This window comes from Anas acuta, chromosome 20 (assembly GCF_963932015.1).
Source record: "Anas acuta chromosome 20, bAnaAcu1.1, whole genome shotgun sequence".
In the NCBI taxonomy this organism is placed as follows: domain Eukaryota; kingdom Metazoa; phylum Chordata; class Aves; order Anseriformes; family Anatidae; genus Anas; species Anas acuta.
The window spans coordinates 7,234,190-7,257,982 of record NC_088998.1 but is presented as its reverse complement, the minus strand read 5'-3'; the positions used below and the strand labels follow the sequence as shown (position 1 = coordinate 7,257,982).

The 23,793-nt window shown below is 40.2% G+C and overlaps 1 protein-coding gene across 2 annotated transcripts in view; it reads right to left on the bottom strand.

Moving 5' to 3' along the window:
* MED27 (mediator complex subunit 27) overlaps positions 1-23,793 on the bottom strand; it is a 140,402-nt gene that overhangs the window by 56,541 nt on the left and 60,068 nt on the right. For both annotated transcript variants that reach the window (XM_068657009.1, XM_068657008.1), the window contains exon 3: positions 2,571-2,701. In XM_068657009.1, the coding sequence (XP_068513110.1) occupies positions 2,571-2,701 (131 nt within the window). The remainder of the gene's footprint in view (positions 1-2,570; positions 2,702-23,793) is intronic.

Here is a 23,793-nt window from a genome sequence, read left to right as displayed (position 1 = left end):
TGGGGGATAAAACTCAAGTCTCACCATAACAACGGAGACCAAAGAGAGGGTTAGCAAGGTAACTGCTCAGATTGCATCACCATTTAGAATACAGCAGGTATGAATACCAATAGCACAAGTTACCTACGCAGTTTCTTCAAGAAACAGGAAAATAAATAAAAACTTCAGTAGCGTGCTCTCTGATGTGACTAAAATAAAGCCATTAGATATCAAAGCATACGTATCCAGAATCAGCATCGAAATAAAGAGGTTTTTGAAGATACTTTGTCCAAATCATTGTTACCTCCTGAGCAAGAGTGTTTCCTGCATTTCTTTACTGACTGAAAAGGATTACTGCAGTGCTGCTATTTCCTCCAATCCTAAAATGACGTCTTGGTACATAGCCAGTTTTCTCTACTTATGTTTAAGAAAAGCTCTAGGTAATATAGTTGTTCTGAACAACATTTAATATATGCTTGACTCATAGCACATTGTTACTCAGCCTGAAGACTTGTCACTGAACTTTATTTTATTAGCATAAATCAAAGCAAAAGAGACAAAAAATAGTTACCCCTTTCCTGCCTAATCAATAAAGCTTTAAAAAATAAAATAAAATTCCTGAATTGCCACGGGAAAATTTGTGTTGAAGTCAAAAAAGTCCACCTTTTTCCCTAAGATGCCCTTTCAAGGAGATACATAGTTCTGTACCTGAATGTTTTCTTCCTTTGCATTTTAAAGAGAATGAATAAAAGAATATCACAGAATTATTCATCATTATTTGCATGAAACTATAGCAAAATCAAGATGTTAAAATCCCATTTGCCATACCTTTTTTTTTCCCCAGAACACTTTTTCATAAGTCTATTTTCATAAGTCTTTTCATAATCTGCCTCTGCCTTGTGTTAGAGACATGGTATTGAGCTCAACTGCTATATGATTTGACTTAATATAACTATTTTTCTCTTTTAGGACACACAATGATAGCAAATAAGAACAAAAACAGAAAGGTCAAAGAAGTCAGAGAACAAGAAACCAGGGATAGATAAAGGGCTCAGCTCAGTACAAACATATTTTCACTGTGAATAATGCTGGAAATGGTGATAATATACTAAAATATAATTCAAAGACTAGCCAAATTTTAGTTACTGTGTTCAAATTTAATTCTATCTCCAAATTGTATATAAAGGCAGCATTGAATGAAAAGCAAAAATTACCTGCAGATAAAAAGACATACAATACTTTTAAATTTGTATACCACACACCCCATATTAAGATTTATGCAGCTGAAACTCTTCAGTGTTTTTTTGTTGTTGTTTGTTCATGACATAGAATATACAGGTACAGACTTTTATATGCAAAAGTGTAAGCCAGCTCTTTCTCACTCATTATTAGTACCACTAGTAACTGGGGAAACCATGATAAATATGGTTTTATTTTAAGGCCTCTGAATAAAGCCCGTGACAACTGGTATCACAGTGCTCTAGTTTACAGACTTCAATCACAGAAATTTTAAGCTCAAAACTTGACACCCCAACAAAGAAAACAATTATTGAACCAAAGTTTGTCACAATCCCCCACTGTTCTTTCACAAACGTAACAGAAAAAGCATCTGTTTTGCAAACCTGTGGTTCTGCTACAGCTGCCCTTCTAACCGTTCCTGTTCCATTGATGTATCAGTAAAGCAACAGAACATTTTATGGATTCCTGAATTAGCAACCCTTTAAAGTTAATATACAAGGGGAGAGTTCTGTTTACTGGGATCTGTTATCATTTCATATAAGAAAATAAAATCTACCCTCCTTTTGATTCCTTCATCAACTTCGCCCTGTGGACTCCAGTGACAACAAGGACTTTTATCATTATGACCAAGTTTTTAGTAGCATAGTGTTTAGACATCAGTGACTCTTGTTCTGTGAAAAAACACGCAGCTTCCACACACTACAAATATGCTCAGTACAATGAATAATTGCTTAGCACTTCATTTTCTACATAATAATCATTTTCTTATATGCAACTAAATATTTCAAGCAGTTTATTAATTTTTTAAGTTTAGTTGTGGACAGCTCTGTGTTTTTGGCATCAGTACACAGACCGCCTAAAGTGTTGATACTCTATGTCCTCAAACAGTTTCTAAGTGTCCTCATAATTGCTTGTCACCTGTAAAAGAGGTTTAGATCCAATGCAAAATTAACATATGGTGAACAGATGGACTCAGAACAGACATTTGTCAAGAAAGTACTCACACCAAAGACTTTTTGGCTTCAGCCTTTTAGGACCTTCAGAAAAGTGCTACTTGAAGCTCCAAGTCATACTAATCAAGGGAACATCATTCCTCAATGACAATCTTGTGTTGTAAAAACTTATATGCCCTGTTATGAAGAAGAATCCTTGCAACTTTTCTGTTATCAGAGTGCCTCCAAAAGTAGAAGAAGCAAAATATTTCATAGGGCACCCCACCCACCCAACAGGAAACAAAAATGCAACCACAACATTTTCGTTATTATCGATTTTTTAATAAAAATAATTACAATAAGAAGTTAAAAATAACCCCACCCTACCATGCAAGCCCTTCAAAATAGTCCATTACTTACTGAGGGGGTAAGACGAGAGTCGTTGGCTGGGCTTTGGGTCTGCGTTTTGCAGATACTCCCATCTGGTTGGCTGACCGCTTCAAAGACTGCTGATTCAAAAGGCCAGATGCTAGCCCTGCATGGTACTGCAACTGGATAATAATAAAGAAAAAAAAGAAAAACATTAAAATATACACCACTGCAGCACTCTGTGTCAGACCTCTACAATCTGTACCACCTTATTAAAATTACAGCCGGCAAGCTAATGTATGCTATTTCATGTATTGCTTGGATAGAAGATGATATGAACAAAAGCATATAAAAACAGCTTGTTGTAAAATAGATATTACAAGGAAATTATGCCATAGGGAAAATAAGATGATGAATCAAAGACTTTCTCAAGTCCTAACTCTCCTGAAGCTTGGACTTGCTTTTAAACATTTAGACAGCTCCTCCTCTCAAGGGATCAAGCATCCAAACTATCTAAAGGAAGGTAAGAGGAAGAGAGGTTTGACCCTTTCACTGTATAAACATTTTTTAAAAATAACATTCTTTTTTTTTTCTTAAACAAAAATACGCAACATTCACAAAGAAGTTTCTGCCCTCTAAAGAAAAACCTAGCCTTTGAAATACCTACTCACACATTTCACTAGCATCGCAGAAGAAAGATTCACATTCAGTAGCTTTCTCCTCTAACCTTTTATTTTAATTGCCAATAAAAAAACAAATTTATGAAGGACATACGTGAATTTACAAGTTTTGGAGCACATTCTCACTGCTTAGATCTAAAAACAGCCAAAACACTGCGTCTGTCCTGCAACCAGCTTCAAGTGCAACAAGTTCCAAGTTCACCTCTGCACGCTTTCAGCTCCCCGTTTGGAGCAGGAAGGTGGGCGCAGAAGCTCACGATGCAGTGTCAGACAAATGCAGCCCCTTCCATCACTCCACAGATTTGTTCTGAAGAAGGTGACCTGTTTAACAGTACCAACACCCATCCCATGATCCTTGTACAAAAAAAACGCTGGATATGAAAGTGGGACTTACAAACGTTCAGAAAACGAAGTGGTCTTGGGCAAAGCTGTTCTGGGGGGTACTGACCGAAAATGAAGGAAACAGCTTGGTAAAGCCATCTACCTGAAAACAGGGATTAAAATGAGTGAAGCTATCCAGTGAGTCAATCTGTCCCAAATACCAATATTTAGGGCAACCCAAAGGCTTTCTTTCTACCAGGCCCCTGGCTTAGATGGCTGCTTTGCTATGTGATCTCAGCCATGGCAGGGCACGAGGATGCATGGCATGGCTAACAGGAAGAGAATGGCACTCAGCCGCCAAGGGCAGGGCTGGTTTATTGCCCCAACAGCTCATTTTAGACCAATGAATTTTGCACGAATTTGTTTTTCTCCTACAGATTTCTGGAATGCAGAAAATCAATGAGAGCAATGGACAGCACACTTTTGAAAGGCGATGTTTCAAAGTGTCAAGGGCTTAGTTTTCAATCTTCACCACCGGAATGTGCAGCGAGAGCAATACGCGGGGAGATAAAGGGGAAGACAGCTCTGGCAGAAGGCCCCTCTGACTCCAGCATTGTGCCCTTCCCTTTATTTCTTGCATCTCGTTACAGCAGCGCTCCTTCAGCCATCCCGTGCTGGTGACACCACCCCGTTACGTCCTCTGCTCAGAACGACATTGACAGGTACTCCAAGCAAATAACACCGTGTGGTCACTCGCTCAAAGACAGACGTAATCACAGGTGCTAATCATAGATGAATTTTAAATGTAACCTTTGGAAAACATTTCCTAACCTCCTGGCTAGCCTGACATTTCGCGGTCAGGCACGAGAAAAATAGGAATTAAAAATAAATATATTCTAAAAAACAATCCTGTCCTTGAAGGCTGACTCCTAGTGATTAAGCCATTTTTATTAATTATAAGTATTTATACATAATCTACCTCTGCTTCCAAGAATGCAGATCCAACTGTCAAAATCTATAAGGGCCCATTAAATATTTACCAAACCAGCCTTATAATGGGAGAAAAGGTCAAAGTTAATAAAACTGACAGGCAGCTTCTGTCCAGCTTGATTTATACATTATTAAAGCATCACAAGCAGTACTGCACTGAACACGCTCCTTTTTGGGGGCAGAGGGGTATTAACTGAAAAGACTGGGAAATTCTTTATTAATCGTTTGTTCTGATGAGCAGAACAAGGCTGAAAGTAGTGCCAAAGTAGCACCGGTAGCATCAAAAACATCACCAGGAGATTCAATGGTATGATGCAGAATGAAATGAACGTCCCATTCCGTGCATTTTTCCTCCTGCAAAATAAATACCCTTTTCTGCTAGCATTGCCCATGACAGTAAATCTTAGCTAAAATTGTAATGGTCCCCTCAAAATATTTGCTTACAGACAAGAGAATGCTATTTCCAAACAAACTACCTTCGCTCAGGGAACCCACACAAAACGTACTGTCAGAAGATATTACGGGTACCAAAAAGCTTACGTGGGTACAAGGGAAGCCAAGATGAGCTCAAACCCTTTGAGGTTACCCAACACCTGCTTTTGACTTTTCCAACCTCAATGATTCTATGACTACTTTGCCCATTTAAACCATCAGACTGGTAAACAGCAATAGCTTTATCCATAAAATAGCTAAACATACACTAAACTCTGGTACTGGTGCAGCACTAGGTGTAGGTGTATTGTCAATCGTTTCTTTATCAGCTACTGAAGAAGCCCCAGCATTTGGAGGCAGGCATCCACGTCCTTCAGCCCAGGGGAATTCCAGGTGGTTTACACAACACTGAACTCTTTATTTCCTTATGAAATACTCCTCTAAAATTTCACCAAGATTGATCCTTTTTTTCCCCCCAATACATGCAGATGAAGCATAAAATCTATTTCAGAAGACTAAGAAATAAAACAACAACAAAAAAATCAATTTATATCAGTTAGCAGCTAAGATATACACCAGTGCCAACTTGTACAGTTTCATGATAGCTGATATTTTTCTTTCAACCGTGGTTTCAGGGATGTGTGAATTCCACATTTTAAAAATCAAAAGAGACTCTCATTCTTAACAACATCAGAAAACTACTGAAAATAATACTTTAATACATACAAAAGCTTTACCTGAAGGTAAATAAAACAGAACTTGGATTATTTTTCATTATTTTTGAGATTCACACTTTTTTTCCTAAATGGCAACATGGCCTATATTTTCAGAAAGAAAAGATTGCCACTAATGTTTTACAGGTGCCATAAGTCACATTTTCACAGTGTCTGAGTATATGAAAACTCCATTCGTATATTAATGGTGCTCTATCTTCCTCACAAAGTCAAATATATCATAACAAAGCACTCAGGAGTCACTTTTCTCGCAGTTGAAATGCTAGGAGGGCAATTTCTTCATTCACATAACATGTCTTTGGCTTTAACATGAACTACTTTGAAAAAAAAAAAAAGCTTATTAGAGAATTACAGACTGGGTTTAATTCCAAAAGTGAATTTTTCAAAAGTTAATCACATAGGATCTCCTACCTATTCTATCCTGGTGATTTTTTCCTTATCAGAATCAAGGCCATTCACCTCCTAAAACCACCAAAACAAAGAACTTCCTCCTTCCCCCAGAAGATCCCACTACCTTGCACAGATCATCTTTACAGTCTGGAGTAGACAGAATTCTGCTAAGCCTACCTGCCAAGGGGCTCAAACCACAACACATTTGGGTCCCTTCATTCAACGTATACATACATCATCTGGACAGATTATTACCCTACAGTGTATGTCATGAAGCTACATACATGTACACAGTGCTAATTCAAAGCTTTTTAAATTAAAGCTTCATTATTAGAATTATGCTTGGTCTAAAGGTCTTTTGCTTACATAATTTATGGGTTGGAGATTTTGCCTGCGCTGACTGCTGACCAAACAAGTCATTACACTCCACTTACTTACAAGGCCACGTAAAGCTGCAGAAATTAGGGCGTGGGTTGGGGAAATAATCACTTGGAGCATTTACAATTGATCATCTCAATTCTCAGTTGCACATTAAATTTACATATTACCATTATTCAAAGCTTTTTAAGCACCAGTTGGTTTGCTTAAAAAAAAAGTGAAATCAGAAGGATGACTTTTGTTTGTGATCGCTGCACCCCGCAGTGACATGTTTTCCAAAGATTCTTATCTAAATATGTACAGACCACACATGTAAACAGAAAGGCATTTTCTCAAATATAAGTAATATTAAAAAGAAATTATTTGCACTTGGAGAAGTGGAATTTTACAGAAGTGGCCGACATACTGATTCATCATGGAATTTTCTGAGCTCACTGCAATACTGCCAAATGCATGCACATTTGCTTCCTTTTAAGTTGCACAGTTCTTTGCCCCCCATCATTATATTATTTTTCCCTCGTGGCTAACGAGGGATTTGTCTATCACGATAAAACTCCGGTGGTTCTTTTGAAAAGAGCAATAAGCAAGCAAGCAGGACACTCCCCCAGTTTCATCTCTGCAAACTAAAGTAGGCAAGTGAGAAATTACACTACCCTAATTGATATTTTTTAAGCTTGTCTCAGATAATGAGGCTGGTTTGGAAATTCTTTTTTTTCCAAACAATGTTTGATCATTTTCGGATGGCTGAATTCTTAACTTGGCCAGAACAGCATCAATAAACCAAAAGAACAGAGTCTCCAATTTATTTACGCGTTGCTTTTCCTCTTGTTGAACTGGGCTGCAGGCTTTTCAATTAACAGGAAAGCTAGACATTGTGCTTTTGCTCTAGTTTACAACTTAATTAGGATACTTTGTTCTATTTCATTTTATTTTTTAAAACATTTATTCCCCCAAACACTTTCTAGTTTACGCGATTATTTTAACAAATACTGATCATCCATGATGGGAACAAAGGCTACCCCCATTTCGTGCTTTCTTATATCCCTATACAGAAGTTATTCCCTCTTTTCCTGAATTCCCTGATCCAACTAAACTGTGAAACTAATGAGCTCGCACTTCTGTTAAAAGCCTCTTGCGTGCAACTGCTCTTATTTGCATTGCAGGGAGATGCACGGTGCTAGTGCCTCCTCTGGCCGGTAACACAGCAGACGTGGAGCATTTTGTGGACATCTACCTACCTACACGTGCCTCTGCATGAGCAAGCTTGCTTCCCCCTTAGGTCTCTCCACCTGAGGCTCCGGAATTGAAAAAGAAGTTGTGACATGCATATAAATGATGCAATATTAGGAAAAGTATCAATACGTTTCCTCATTTTAATGCCTTGTCTTCCCTGTATCTTTTATTTCATTGTCTTTGGATTCATACTTTTGCTAACAGCACTGTTTTAATTAGTGTCAGATTTCAGCCTTAAACTGTGTTCATCCCGTACTGTTCTTCCAAAAACATTGAAGTTCTGCTGATGAATGACTGCATCAATGTTCCCTCATTCCAATACTGCTTGCAAGTCTTTGGCTTTTTACCATGCCGAGAGCGCAAATTTGGCACTTTCTTCAAGAAATTGGTCAAAACTTCAGCATCTGCATCCTCGCTGCCAATAAAATCAGCTGCTCTGTTCCAAGTCTCTGCAAAAGCCACTCCTCCTCCTCAGGTTTGATTTTTTTAAGAAGTGTTTTGGAATACGTTTAATACCTACACCACTGACATATTCATGCTTTTTGAATAACGTCAACACAAAAGGACACTGCACAGCCAAAGGCTCTGAGGTTCAAAGGGATTTTGTATTTAAAATGGATACTGTCAGAGTAATCATAATTTAGGGCTGCATACAACATTTACCTCTTCAGAAGAATTATTTTAAGCTTAAGATGCTTATAAACAAGTACAGGTGTTCTGAAGGCTTTGAAAATAACTATTTCCTGAAATGTAACTACATGGAAATAAACTGGCATTTCACTGGGTATGTAACTACAACCCAGACATGTAAGAGCATCACAGAAAGCAGAATAAAATTATTCTACTGCATTCTGCCTGTAAATGACGATAAAATCTCAGGAATCATCAAACAGTACTTGCAGGTAACCCCAAGTTCAGGACAGTAACTGGTACAGTGGTGGCCAAACCCACTAGTGCAGACATGGTGTCATCCTGTATGGCACAGTCACACCTACTCACACCTGTGTTCACTTCATGGATTTCACTGAAGTCTAAAGACCCAAGAAGTGGACTTGACCAATATTCAACAGAAAACCCAAATTCTTCTTTGACAACAAGACTATCTTTGCATAGGGCAAATAATCTGCAGCAGGGAAAAGCCAACATTAAAACTCAGGACTGAACAAGGACACGATTTGTATCTTCCCCAGTGCTGCTGTGATCCCTTACAAAACGACCAGAACTCTGGACTGAAGACACTGCTCTGATGCTAAACTTATCTTCTAAAGCCCCAGACTAAATCTTTGGTGTCAGGGGCTCAGGTGGCAGCTATGTCAGTATACAGCTTATGCAAATCCAACCAGCCCAAAGTGTGCAATGAGGCAAAGGGAAGGAAGACAGTCCAAGAACACAAGAAGGACATCTGGTAGTAGATGGAGCGATGCAGCAGAAATGACCCTGCACTAGCACCACTCATGTGTTCTCACCTAATACATTGAATTTAATTATTTTAACTTCTTCTAAGTGCCTTTCCTTAGCTTTGGTCACTCGCACAATAATTAAAATGCACAATTTATTTAGTCTTGCAAACCCCCATACCGAGTATCCTACAGCTGTCAGCCTAGCCACTGTTTGTTCTTCCAGCAGGCTGAAACCTGGCTTCATGCAGTCTCTCGTGGCCTTCCTGAGGAAGTTGTGCTCGAAGAGCTGAACTCCAGCTTATAGTTCATCCTGACACAGGTATGCCACAGGCAGATGGATGCGCTCTGCAAAGCTGCGCCAGATGTTACTGCTCACTTCTACAGCGGATTATCACACTTCCACAGCAGCAGAAGGGGTTGTGTGAATACTCTTTAAGCTGTTCTGGCTGAACTTGCCAAAGCAGGAGGTAATTCTTGCTTAAATGGTTACTTTTGCTAATACATAAAAGTAGAAAAGGAGAGAAGAAAAAAGCTGCCTCTCCTCTTGATTTTTTTGCTCAGTTTTCTCGTTCATTCTTAGCACGCCAAACACGAACCTGTCTTTCTTTACATCTCGTAGGCATCACGACGCAACGTTGCTGGGAAAGCCAATTTCCTGCCAGCTAGCAAGGACAACTAATAAAAGTTATAAGCAACAGTTAAGATCTAGAACAGCGTATGCAGCCTATTTCCCTATATGAACACTCCTGCTATAGCTTTAGAGTATTTATGACCAGTTTAACTTATACTCCTTTCAAGGCATCATAAGCTAACCCACAGAAAGCACTCAGACAAAAGAACAACCAGTCCAGGTCAGTTATATGCAATTAAAGATAACTGAGATTCCCACCCCATCCCTACTAACACCACGGATTTTCACACAGGCAAACCTCACAATCACCATAGGCAGGTGCAAGCCTTGGATCTGCCGCATTCCAGAGTATCAATGTTGAAAGGAAATGGCACATTTTGTCCCTTTATAGCATCACACTCAACCCAGAATGGACACATCTAGAATCTTCCTGGAGATGACCACAACTAAGGCACTCACAAGCAGAATGTTGAAATGTAATGGCCAACAAAATCTGAAACTGTTTTGGTTTTGCCATGGAGTAATTAAAATGAGTTTTTCTGTCCTTACTCCAGTTTTCTGTGTTCAAAAATGAACAACACATATTTGAATCCTGGTTTTCAACCTCACATTGACTTCTGTCTGGGTGATGCAGCAATTCCAGTGCACTAGGCATCAAAATGGATTTTACTACATCAATTTGCGCAATGTGCTATTAAAAATATTGAAATATGACCAAACTTTGTTAAAAAAAAAAAAAAATCAAACTCCCCACCTTCAGTGATTTTTGAATGTCTCTACTTTTAGATGATCAGACTGTACTACATGTAAAATTCTACTTTTGAAAAAATCAGTTTAAAAGAAATTCCAAGCTGAGCATTGAAAAACTAGGTGCTTAGAAAAATCTCGGTCAAATTATTTCTTTAGACTTCAAAGAGTTAAGTTATGGTTTTAGGACTGCAAACAGAAACTATCAGGTTTGATTGATAAAAGTGTAGCTTTTAACTAAGACTGAAAAAACTGAAGACTGGCAACATTTTCTCCAGAATAATATGCTTCCTCTGCTTTTTTTTTTGCACAGTGCACATAAATCAAAGAAATGTTAAAGAGGCTCATACATCACTGGCTGGCATTTCTAAACTATTTACAAAATCTGTAATAGTCAAGAGGATGGAATATATAGAAGTGTGACCAGAAAAGTTACTGAAAGAAAAAAGGCGGTTCTTCCACCCTAGCAGGGTTAATTAAGGTTGGAAATGACTCCTGATGGCAGAATTCAAAATACTAAACCAAACCAATCCTGATAACGCAGAGTTACACGAAGCAAACAAGACCACAGGTTAGCCAAAACGGGGAGAAAGTGGATTTGAATAACGTGCTTGTTCCACAATTAAGCACAGGGTTCTGAAAATAGATAAAGCAAATGATCCATAATGCTTGAAGTACATGCAAAGGCAGGGCTGACTTTGCAGCAGCAGAAAGAGCCCCAAAAATATCAGTAACTCTAGTGCTTAGCTGCGGATCCATCCAATTTTCACACCCTGACATCTGAGCATACAACAGACTTATACAGATGAGGTTTTCCTCAACAACTTTTACAAATGAGAATCTCATCTCCTCTTCTGAAAGGAAAGGCATGGATTATGGAAAGTTTATCTGTCCATCTGTTGAAGATGTCACACTCTGACTAGAGAGTGCAAAAAGCAGAGAGTTGTTTTACAACCAAATCCAAAACTTACTGCAGTCTGAACTAGTGTAAAAGCCATATGCTTTGCAAAAACACCTCTTTTGCTACACTTTTTTTTTTTTTTTAAACCGCAGCACAAAGAGTAACAGTTCAAAAGCTGCTGTAATCTTTATTTCTGAAAATAGATCACATTCTCATCTTCCACACTCGGGTAAGCTAAGCGACCAGAAATCAGAAAAACAAGGAAATACTACAGCGTGCAATACAAACTAAAGGAGACAAGCTCCAGTGCAGAAGTTCCCCACAGTTTGCAGGTACAGCAGCAGCTTGGAAAGCCCCAAAATGGGAACAGGATGGATGATGCACTGAGCAGAAACATTTGGTGGAATGCAACAGAAAGTGGTTTTACAGTTTTCTCTGTCAGCGTAGAAGATTTTAGTAGGAGTATTTCAGATGAAGCTCGTGGAACCTCACAAAGATCTTTAGGATTAAAACAAATGGAATACACTTTGTATTATTTTCATGGGAGCTTATAATGATATTGTAATTAACTCAATCATACCACAAGATTAATAGCCTTTAAAATGCTCCTAGTCATTCATTACAGGCCTAATTAAAACTCTCTTGGTGCTGAGCCAGCAAGAAATATAAAACCACTTGCTAACTACCCCTACATAAGTATACATGGTACTATCTATTATCTCTAGCATGCTATTTGTTTCCAAGTTTATTGTTCAGTGAGCAGTTTTCCTTTTTAAAAAGAAGTAAAATATATCAAAGACAGCAATAAGAATGGTCAGGACACCACTTCAGTGGAGGCTTCAACACCTGCAACAGCATACCAGCTCACTCCAGCTAACCAGTTTATTTCTAGTTTCACTGCAATAGTTCAGGGCTTCTACAATAGCAGATGCCTTTCCTCCCACACATCAATTAATTTGCAAATGCACTCAGGTTGTAGAAATAATGAAGTGCCGAATGCTTTTCTATTGGCAAGTGTTGCTGTCAGGAGGTGGATGCTGTAGGCGAGGTGCTAAAACGCGCTGCTGCTATATGCATGCCAAAGGAAAGACATGCCACACGAAACTTGGTTGACAGCTAAAAGGGCATGTCAATTATTTTATTTACCCCTCTCTCACTGGCACCAAAAGGAAGAAACCCCCTCCAGAAAGGTTTTTATTGTATTTATCTAGGCATTTACAGCACACCCTTTATAGTGGGATCTGAGCTTTTGTGCTGACCCAAGAAACGTTTCATATTTAAAGGCTAACATACAGGAAGAGAGAAGTGATTTTTCATGTATTGTTATATGTGCTAAGAACGCTACATTCAAAATCATTAAGGTTACAAATGAAGCATTCAATAACTACGAAATGCTTGACTTGATATTGCCCATGCAATCCAAATCAGTCTGCTTCTGGTGAGGATTCAGACTGATGACACACTTTTTTCCAAAGGACCTCAAGTTACCACTGCCTGCAGGATTGCATGGGTGAAACAGGCAGTTATTCAGCACCCGTTTTCATGCACAAAATGTTATTTACAGTATTCCTCACAGTGCCCACACTTATCTTCTCAGATGCCTTCTATATGTTTTCCTGCTTTATCTTATTTTATAAATATTGTTAAATTTGCCTTCAGAATTCTTACTCCACTCACACTGGGAGTAAAGTGGTGTAGGGTTCCTACAGAGAACAGCAGCGGGCAGGTGCTCAGCAATTCTTTCTTCAAAGCAGCCCAAAGAGTCTTTATGTTGGGTCATGAGCAAGACTGAAATCTTTACATCCCTTCTACCACTTGAAATAAAGGAGTGGTCAGCAGCATTTCACCATTACTTTATGTCTCAGCTAGCCATTAATCAGCATCGAAGCAGATCTTGCTACCTATACACTGAAAATATGTTAAAAATTTGAAAGTCCAGAATCTCAGTTAAGTTCCATGCTTTGGAGGACAGCATGTTCTCATGGATACTGACCCTTCACGTTTTAAGTCCTCAAATCAGAAGGCATATAGTTAGTGAGTCCAGCAGGGACAAGAATGAACTGCACTATGGGTCAGATCCTGGACAGTTGGAGTCGACTCTGGCACAAGTTTCCGAGGCAATATTAAGTCAATCTAAAAGAACCTTTGTGAACATTTGGTCTTGCTTCTTTCCTAACTTAAGCTACTTCTGTCTTTAGAATTTAGCCAACATAGCTAGAAAAAAAGATGTGCTCACCACTGAAGTCTTCCAAGGAAGGAAAACTCATACTCTCTCTCTCCAGTGCTTCATTACCATGAGCGTTTACACCAAGCACCTCATCACTGCAGTCTGAATAAGCTTCCATTTTCAAATATGAAACGAATATATATCAAATATATATATTCAAATATATATCACATTTCCGTGCTAAAATGAAGAAGCCTGTTACCTCCATCTCAACCCTGTAAAGATGCTGGTACAAAACAAGCGACTCATCCGTTACCTTTTCTTTTGTGAGAGGTATAAATTGAAGTGGTTTGATCATACAGAGGGAGCACATGAACCCAAATGCTTTTAATCAGTTCTCATCTCGCAACCAGAGAGCACAGATTTAACAGGCACCTGAACAAATGGTAACCAAATAGTTGTACAATTAAAATAAGGCTTAAAACCATTTTCAAGGTTTAAAAACTGAAAGTGTTATTAGAAAAGGTACTAACAGGTAAGAAAATTTATTGTTAAAAATAGATGATTTTCTGCTTTTAAAATATGCAATTTTCAGGCTGACCTTGTCGCCTTTAAATTTTTATAGCATCTTCAGTTCCAATTTAAGATTTTCATACTCGGTAGGCAAGGCTTCTTATGTTGTATATTAAATTCAAGACACCTCCTTGGCATGATCTGCAATATTAATAATATAACAGTACCAATTTCAGGAACAGCAATGTAGCATCAACACATGCATACCTACATGAATGGAAATTTAACCGTGTGCATCATGGAAATCTTTCATACATCACAGAAAAAAAGCAGGCCTGAGATAGCTCAAAGATAATTTGAGATTTCCGCTTTTGCCATACAAACGCCTGACCTTGTCATGCTTCACAAGGTAACACCAATGTATCTGATGCAAGAAAGCATATGCTTCTCTTTACTGGATGCAAAATAGGGAGAGAGGAGGGAGAGACGATGATACTCGGGGCCAACCCCAAGTTTCTGAAGAGCAGACTCGCAGCTGCTACTATTCAGCACAAACGCCCCCCCTCCAAGCCCTAGGATATTCACAGAACTAATTGCCACGGGAGAATTGAAACGTTGCACTTTGGAAACAATAAACACTACAAATTCCTTGTTTAACTAGGAATTTGCACTGGTGTTATCAAAAGAGCTTTAACTTGGAGACTGAGCTGCTTTTAAGTTGCTGTGGGACTGAGTTAAAACCACAGGAAAAGCTAAATGATTAATTTTTATGGATTTCAAAAGAGGTTGGCATACATTTGACTCTTCACGCCTCAGCTGTCCTGCAGGCACTCTTCAATAACACCATTACCCCTTACCTGTCAACCATCTAACCCGCAGACATTTCAGCTCCATCTATATCTGGACGTACCTTCTTTCTATATCCTCCTGCTAATCACTAAGCCAATCTCCAAGGGTCACAAAACAACAGCTCCTCCGCACCCCTGTTTAAGGCAGCAAGCAAACAGCCCTCCCGCTGCTCTGTGGGCTTCATTATTAATGAAATAAAAATTGCAAACATTAATGTATTGCTTCAGGCGACCATCGTAAAAAAAGGAATAGAAATTTAGCATGGCTGGCCACGGTGGCTTACTTGGAGTATTTACTGGAAGGTAAATTAGGGGTGCTAATGACCGCAGTACTATACACTAAATAATAAGATGGGATTGGAATAGGTAATCTTCTGTACACCTTCACCTGTCTGAGCCTTGCGTTTCCTCCATCAAGCCATACGACCAACTTCTGTGATCATTTCAGCTACTGCTCCCTTTTCTACTGAAGGCACAACTGCCTACAAGCCATGATGGTACCTTGGTCAGAACAAACAGACACCGCTGGTCTTTTTCTCATTTTTATGTTTTTTTTTTTTTTCCCATTACCGGCGTAGAGGGGAGGGGGTGAAATCGAGATTAAAAAAATTATTTGAATTACTTGGTCTCTTGACAAAAGCCTGACCCCTGCAGAAGGGCGGCAGCCCTGTGCCCCACTCCCATACCTCGTGCACTGACTCAAACAGCAGCAGCAGCTCAGGAGGTGTTGGATGCTCCAGGGACCCAAAGGTCTCGCAGCTGTCAGGCACTGGATCCGAAACACACAGAGGGAAGAACTGTCCTCCTTGCTGTTCAATTCATTGTGTGGTGTGTTATCAGAACAGGCCCTCTATCCTGGGATGGAAAACTCTGAAGCATCCCACTGATTTAGGAGACTTGGCAGAAGCAAAAATCCCACTTTCTGATTTTTGTTAAACAAAAAAAAAAAACAAACAAAACAACAAAAAGTCCACAGAACGTTTTAACATGTTTCTATTACTCTCGCTACAAAGTCTTTTGTAAATGAGGACACTACCTACATACCTCCCAAAGTTTATTTTATCAAGCCAACGATTTAGGGATACAAACAATGAACAATTCATTCAACTGCAGGTTTTTGCCTGAGGCAGTACAAAAAAAAAATAAAAGAGCAAGTAAAACTTATAAATGATGCTGAAAGAGCCAAAGTCTCGCTCCTGGCACGCTAAGCAAGCGGGAACAATCAAAAGCCACGGAGCAGTTAGTAATTTATACTACTGAGCCTAATGCTTGGACAGTAAGGGAAACAGATGGCTCTGCAATATGGAGATGGCTCCGGGAAAGCAATCGGCACCAGGACACTGCAAGAACCTAGCAGCAATGGTTTGTCTGGTAGTGGCAACAGCCACAGCAAACTGAACCGCATCATTTCTGGGCATTAAAAAAAAAAATAAATAAAAGCAAGTAAAACAGAACAGAACTTCTCACTTCAGCAAGCTTGTATTCCTTGGTTTAATTCAGGTTTTTTTTTTTAGACTAAGTTGCACAGTTCTGTGCAAGTAAAGGAGCACAAATTGCCCGGCACTAGCAGCCTGCCTCTTCCTGTCCCATCCTTCCCAGTAATCCTGCATCACACAGCACGGCCGGGAACGTCAGCTATTCAGTTCTACTTTTAGCTCTGCTTTAAATAAAAGTGTGCTGAGTGAGAGCTGCATAATGAAGGCTCAAAACCATGGAGATGGTACAGACTGCAATGGGGCAGCATTACCAGCGGGTGGGGGCTGTATCTTTTGGTTTTCCTTCTGGAAGACATTAAATTGGGCAGAACAAGACCAACATTTGGCAAGGGACATTTGCAACTGCACGCTGGAGTAGACGAGCAGCCAGCTGATTTCACACAAAGTCCCACTTCAGACCCAGGGACATGTACACCAAGATCAGGAAAGGACTTGGTGAGTTAACTCAGTTCAGTTTTCTTAAAGTATCACATTCCAGAGCCATCTCGCCTAAGAGATGCACCGGTCGTGGAAGGACTTCTATGAAGCTAAAAGTTTAGCCTGTGACTTTTCAGAAAGACCAAAGCACTTTGTGCTCTGACCACAGGAACCTCTTACAACCCGCCTGCAGTGAAGTCAGAGGATAAAAGTGCAACAACGGGGGCCCCTAATCAGCCACAAAGCCAGCTGGGTTCATTTCTATCAGAGGAGAAAGGTAAGTCGTCAATAAGAAAAGTACTTTCCTCACTAAACTTCCCACGGTTCAGGAATGGGATCACAGGTACCGTTTCCGTAGTACCGTTACCTCTCCGTGTTCTCCAAAATCTGAACTTTTCCTGTGAGGCTGCGACAACTTTTAGAAGACAACTTCCAAGACAAATCCTGTTGCAGATGAGAAAAGCCAGCAAGTAAATATACCGATGTGACACACAGAGTAACAGACAGACAACTGGGGACAAGTGGAGTTGAAAAAAATGCAGAATAAATGGGCTGCAGCATTTCCAAAGCCCAGTGACAGCGTTGTGAAGGCGTACGCAGGGCAGAGCTCTGCAACAAGTCAGCGCTCGAACAGAGCTGACAGCCCCTCTCTTTAGCTCGTACAGGCATGAAGGCACAACTTTGTTATTGCACTCAGTAAACAACCAAGCACTACTGCTCCCTAAAGCGATAATCAAGACAGGCATTACAATAAACTCATTTTAGGGAATATGCTTTCAGAATGCATTTCTTTACTTCTGGATTTAAGCCTGATTGTACGTCGTGGAACAAGAATTGGAACAGAACCTGCAAAATAATTACCAGCGAGTATATTCACGGTGTTTGCCTTCCATGACAGCTGCCACCAGTATTGCTCCTCTCAAGAAAACAAATGATTAAGATTGATTAAATACCTACTTTCCCTAAATACTCTTGACAATACAGAGATTTTTCTTTCCTTTTTCTAATAGGCATTTTATGTCAGCAACTTATGGATCCTGTATTAAAATGTTTTCATTCACAACAGCAACCTGCCATTAGGACAACCGAACTCAAGACAGAGCCCTGTGATTTGAAGGGGAAGCAATCAGAGGAAAAAAACAAAGCCAGCACTGCAGTCTAACATCCCTGCTGGGGCAGGGAGGGGGACTTTTTTTTTTTATAAAGAAAAAAAAAACAAAAAAAACTTGGAAACTTCTTTTCACACAGAAACAATCGCTTATAACCTGATGCTTCCCTGAAATCTGGAAGCTTCATGACCATACGATATATTCCTGGTTTTAAGCTCTCTGAAGAGCCCTCAGGTGTTGTTCTCATCTATTGATCAGGAGGACATGCAACTGCAGGCGCGAAAACAACAATCACAGCTCCAGCAGTCTACGTGCACCTCTTCTGTGCTTTAAAAAATTCGTTGCCTAGGTATCCTCTTATTGAGGACAGACACCACCAAGGGTTAAGAAATAAACAGATTTAAGCAACTCACGAGAAAACAAAACCCAAGCCAGTCAGTCAAGGCACTGCTTGACTTCATCAGCTACTGGGAGAGTCACAGAGGATTTGCTGCTACTCTGATTTGATCATGCAAGCCTCCGAAAATTTTGCCTGGTCCATTACTTATTTAGAAAATATTCTTTCCGCATTTACCACAAGCGTAGCGAACATGAGACATTAGCTTCCCCGATCTCACGTTGTGGCTGACAAAGCAAAATGTAGACCCAAGTTAGAAGGCCATCAGAGCACTGCAAGCCTCAGAAAGAGGCCACCCTCAATAAATGCACAATAAATGTCTTCTCAGTCCACTCAAGCACATTCCTCAACTAGCGCTGTCTGTCAGTGTCTCTTAAAAGCAGGATGCTTACAGAAAAGCTACAAACCCTCAATTTCTATGCATTTGGGAATTAGTGCATTTTGCAAGTTAGCACATAGGAAAATGCACTAAGGACAGTTCTTTGGGAGGTAATTTGGACTCCTGGAGTCCTGCTACCAATAACGTCTGTATAATGTAACTTACACATTCCCTACAGCAGGCATGTTTGGGAAGTAACTCTAAGGGTCATCCTTCCGTGTACTGTTAACCCTACAAAACCCTTGCTATGGCGTGACCACTGGCACACTATGATCAAATACACGCACACCACACCAGAGCAGCACAAAGTTGGCAGCTTGCTTGAATGTTAGCTAAAGCATTTGCAACACAGCAGCCTCCAGTGCAGGAGCAGTTCCCGTGCCATTTAAGTCAATTCCATGTTGAACACTGTTTCTCTTCTGTTGCTCTGTGAGAGACCCAGACAGAAGAACAGTAAAGTTATCCGTACGAAACCAGAACATAACAAAATTGTCACAAAGGAAAAGTCTCTAAGAATCATAAACATGTTCTGGTTTATCAGCTTAAACTAAAACTCCTTCTTTCTTCACCAATCCCTTTGCCATTCCAGGATTCCTTTTGCTTTGTTACAGGAAAAATGAATTACACCCAAGCCCCTGGATGCCCTGTGTCCCTGCCTCTAGTTCACGCAGTCTGCTGTGGCAAGCAGCTGTTCAGGTTGTTTCAGGTTGTTTCAGGAATGAGCTGTTCAGGCTCATTCAGGTTGTTGCAAAAATTATCAAGGAATTTATTCACATCTGCATGCAGATACGGTTGTCTACTACATGGAAATATGATTTTGAAACACCACGTTTACAAAACTGCTTTGTCTCTATGAACTACAGAACACCAAGCTGTCACATAAAACACTAGTGATGAGATTTTCTTTTGATTCCCCACTATCAAAGGTGTCCACCCCGTCAGAGGGCTGTGCAGTGTCTCCCTTCCATCTGTGCCATGCTCTGAAGGGACAATGCCTTCTCTTGGATGCGTTAACTCTGGCAACCGAGCAACATCTGACATGCCAGCTCTGCTGCAGATCTCCTCACAGAAAAAGAGATTCATCTCCTCCATCTCTGTAGGGTGTAGGGGCGTCCTTCCACCCGCCTCGCATCCCCCAGAGGGAAGGTGTTGGCTTGGAGGACGTCCATCTGCCCAGCTCCCTCCTCGACAAGAGCAAGCAGGCACATTGACTCGCGCCCTTTATGTATCGATGCTCCAGCTGAGTAAATTAAGATGTACAGGGGAAAAGCAAAGAGCATCAGATGAGGGTATACAACTCAGAAAAGCATAGTAGCAATTTTATATCTTCTTCAATCTTGCCGAAATGTGATTACAGTTGACCTTTAAATCTAGGGGATCAACCAATCAATTCTGCTGGAACAACCCTGTCCGTGTGATCTAAGAGCATATCCATACATAAAAAAAGAAACTTTCAATGGCTGCCTGGCACAGTCGTTTTATTTTGCTGTAAAAGTTACTAAGATTTGTCTCAATTGATTTTACTTGCAAGAAAAACACAACATCAGAACTGCAGCATCAGCAGACACTAAAGGTCTCAGCTTCTCGCAGGATGAATGCGATATCAATAGTTATTAGGATGTATTCATACAAGGTACTCAAGAGGGATGGAGAGAAGATGCTGGTAATCTCACTTAATCCTAACACAACCCCAAGTCAGGTTCCTTGGACTGTGGGAAAAAAAAGATTCAGGGAAAATGATAAACGCTCCGCAGTATTTGCCAGGCAAAACATTGAATTTGGAAGCGAACACATATTTAACAGCTCTTTAAGTAGTAAAGCTTTTGTGTCATGTTAGATGTCAGGTTTTATTTCGGCTGATAAAATGTGCCTTAACAAATAACCCTGGAGAGGTTTCAGGATGGTATTAGCCCATAGCGGGCTCAGAAGCAGGATCATCACTGCCAGCAATCCCACTCGTCGCACACGGCCTCGCTCAGGTTTCTCCAAGTGCTCCTGCAGCACGGTCATTGGATAGGTGGGAAGACAAAGACATGCAGAACGAAATGAGTTGTGAAATTCAACCAGCAAGCTAAGGAGAGAGGAAAGAGGACTTTCAACTCCCAAGTCCTTCCCATGCCATTAGGAACCTGGCAACCCTGCTACTCTTGAAGCCTTCCCCTTCCCTTCAGAAATGTTTTGAGATGTCCACGCTCAGCACCATCACACGCTTGTGTTCACACAACCAGACAGCAAACTCTTTTCTGCAGCAAGTTACTAACTTCACTCCACACTACACGCTAGGGTTTCCAAAAGACCCAGGAAATTGGAAAGGAATTTTACCTTTTGCTTCTCAGGCACAAGAGAGCTTAGAGATGGGATCAGCTCTGTGATCTGTGAAATTCCCACAACCAGCTCGGGAAGATGCACTCAGCAACGCAGCTGACGACCCCCCACCAAAAAAAAAAATGATGGCACTGAGCAAACTGAAAATGCTACATTGAAAATTCTGAAAATACGAGATCTGACTCCGGAGTAAAACTGAACCATGCGGCAAGCCAGAAAACTCGCTAAGTCTGAGTGCAGAGACAACTGCAGAGAAAACTCTAAATAGAACCCAACCGAAAGCATATGGGCAAGGCAGGGAACATGGGAATAAAAATCGCACTAATGGGAAAACACACAGGGATGTTTTCTTCTTAAAAGTCACGTAGGAAGAGAAACGTACATCCAGCCTCAATGAAAGAGGACTTCGGGGGGAGGGAAAAGCTATTATTCTTTGAATGCAGCTTATTTGATGTAAAAGTGGCTTTTTCTCTGAATGGAGAATTCTTTTAACATAAAGAAAAGCCAACTTTGCAAGGAGAGAGAGCCCGGTAACACTGCTGTAGTTGAGAATGTCATGATTTCCATCAAAAAACTGTTTTGCAGAGATTAGGAACAGCTGTTTCAAACCGAATTAGACTAAAACTGGAAACAAGCTGTCAAGACCCAAAAAATATATTTTATACATAAAAGAATGTATTTGATTCAGCTGTTTTATCATGGTGGTCAGCCAAAAGAGGGAAATAAAGTAACACTGTGAGATTCCAGACGCTGTCGCAAAGCCTCTTCTCATTTTTAAAAGTGAGTTGCTCTTTATGTAGATTTATTTCTTTGAGCGTTTGGAAGAGGAAAAATGTCAAACAGCTCATATCACAGATTCTTGAATATTTTCAAGCCATGGGCAGCTTAAAACAGTTTAAAAGACACCTGAGCACTTTTTCTGCTCTAGTCCCCATTCTCTTCGGTTTCTGTAGCAGTGACAGGATGTTTGCAACAAGGAAAATACACTCAATTGCTGTTGACGTGAAAAGATTAAAATAAGTCACTTTAACCCAACGCTTGCGAGTTAACAGCACATGTATATGGCTCCTTTCTGTGCATGCCTGCAGATCCTAGGAGGCTTTTAGTATTTTCAATATCGATTTCCACAGGAATTGCAATTTCATGTAATGAGAAATAAACACATTTATTTTAGAACTGTAGAATGTCACATCTAGATATAATTCATTTGTGTCTAATATCCCACAGAATATATAGAGTACCTATAACACTATGTTGCTGCCAGTTATAAAAACTTACTTAGCAAATCCAAGCACAACAGGCAAATTAATCAGGCCTGGCAGTGGTTTTGAATACAGCTTTCTTCTGAAGGCTAAGTCTGAACATCAAAGACCACTGTGATTTTATTACGTATTTTAAGATGTAGCTGTTGTACTCCACTCTCCAACCCAATCTAAAGTAATCTTGAAAATATTCTTAGCATTTCAACACGTTCATTACTTTTCATAACATAATGATATACACTAATTCTACCCAATAAGTATATTAGTTATTACTATCAGCTTGTCAGTGTGCATGCCTTTGAAGAAATGTTATCTGGGAACAAGCCAGTTCGTGAGCATTAAAAAAAAAAAAAAAGCAAGCTAAAAATGCATTCCCTGGAGTTTGCAAAGACACCAGGCAAGCATGCAACTACAGTTACGAGCCATTTCAGCTCTCAGGTTACTCACACAGTCTAGCTTTATGCGTTTAAGTTGAGCACTTCAGTTCTCAGCAAATTCAGCGAGCACCAGAGCGTGACTGCACACTCCGCACTAAGCCAAGAACCTTGCAACAGAGCACAACAAGGTAACTGCTGCTCGGGGTACAAAACCTTTTGATCTTGCTGTGGAAAGATCAAAAATGTAAAAGACCAGCACCTAGTAGGATCAATCAGCTTTCACTAAATCTTCTTCTATTAATCCAGAGGACATCTTTTCCTGCATGTACTGTAACTGAACAAATGTCTGTGGCTAAAATACTTCACTCAGTTTTGTTTCTTGTGCAAGTGGAAGCTTTATATTCATGACATTTAAAATCAGATTAAATAAACAGCTCAGACTTGGGCTAACCTTAGATTGGCAGAGAAGTTGACAACTCATACTGATAAGTCATCTTCAGCTGTAGCCTCCGGGACTGCCCAACTCTGCTTTAAATGCAAGCTGAAACCAACAAGAGGTACCAACCACAAGAGGAGTTCGCAGTGAAGGAGCTCTGAGTGCAATGCCCATATTCTCATCTGTTCTCCATCTCCCCGTCCCCCGACTGCCCCGTTGTAGCACTACTCAGACTTCTACGGGGCTCTCAAGCAGCAGCTCTTTACAACAGAAGCGAAGTCAGCTCTGGGTTTTCTGCAGAAGAGTCATTCATTCATCAGGGTTCTTTCACAAAGCAGAACAGAAGCCTACTGCACAAAACTGAAGTATCCCTAAAAGCTGGGTCAGATATCTGGCCAGATCTGAAGTAAAGTTCACCTGCAAAAATAAACAACTGCTCCCCCCCCACACACACAGGAGAATGTGAAATGACTGCATCTACTGCAGAGTGTGAACGTCCTAAGTGGCTTATCCAATGTCACGAGTGAAATCTCACACCTTTGAGAACAGACAACTTTCTTCAAATCATCACCCATTTCATTTTATTAACAGAAATATTTTGGAAGCATCAAATTCTCTCAAAGGCCATCTGAGATCAACTGCACATCCTCTGCACTACACCTTTGTATCACAACTAAAAAGCAGGCATCTGTGGGAACAGCAAGGGTACCA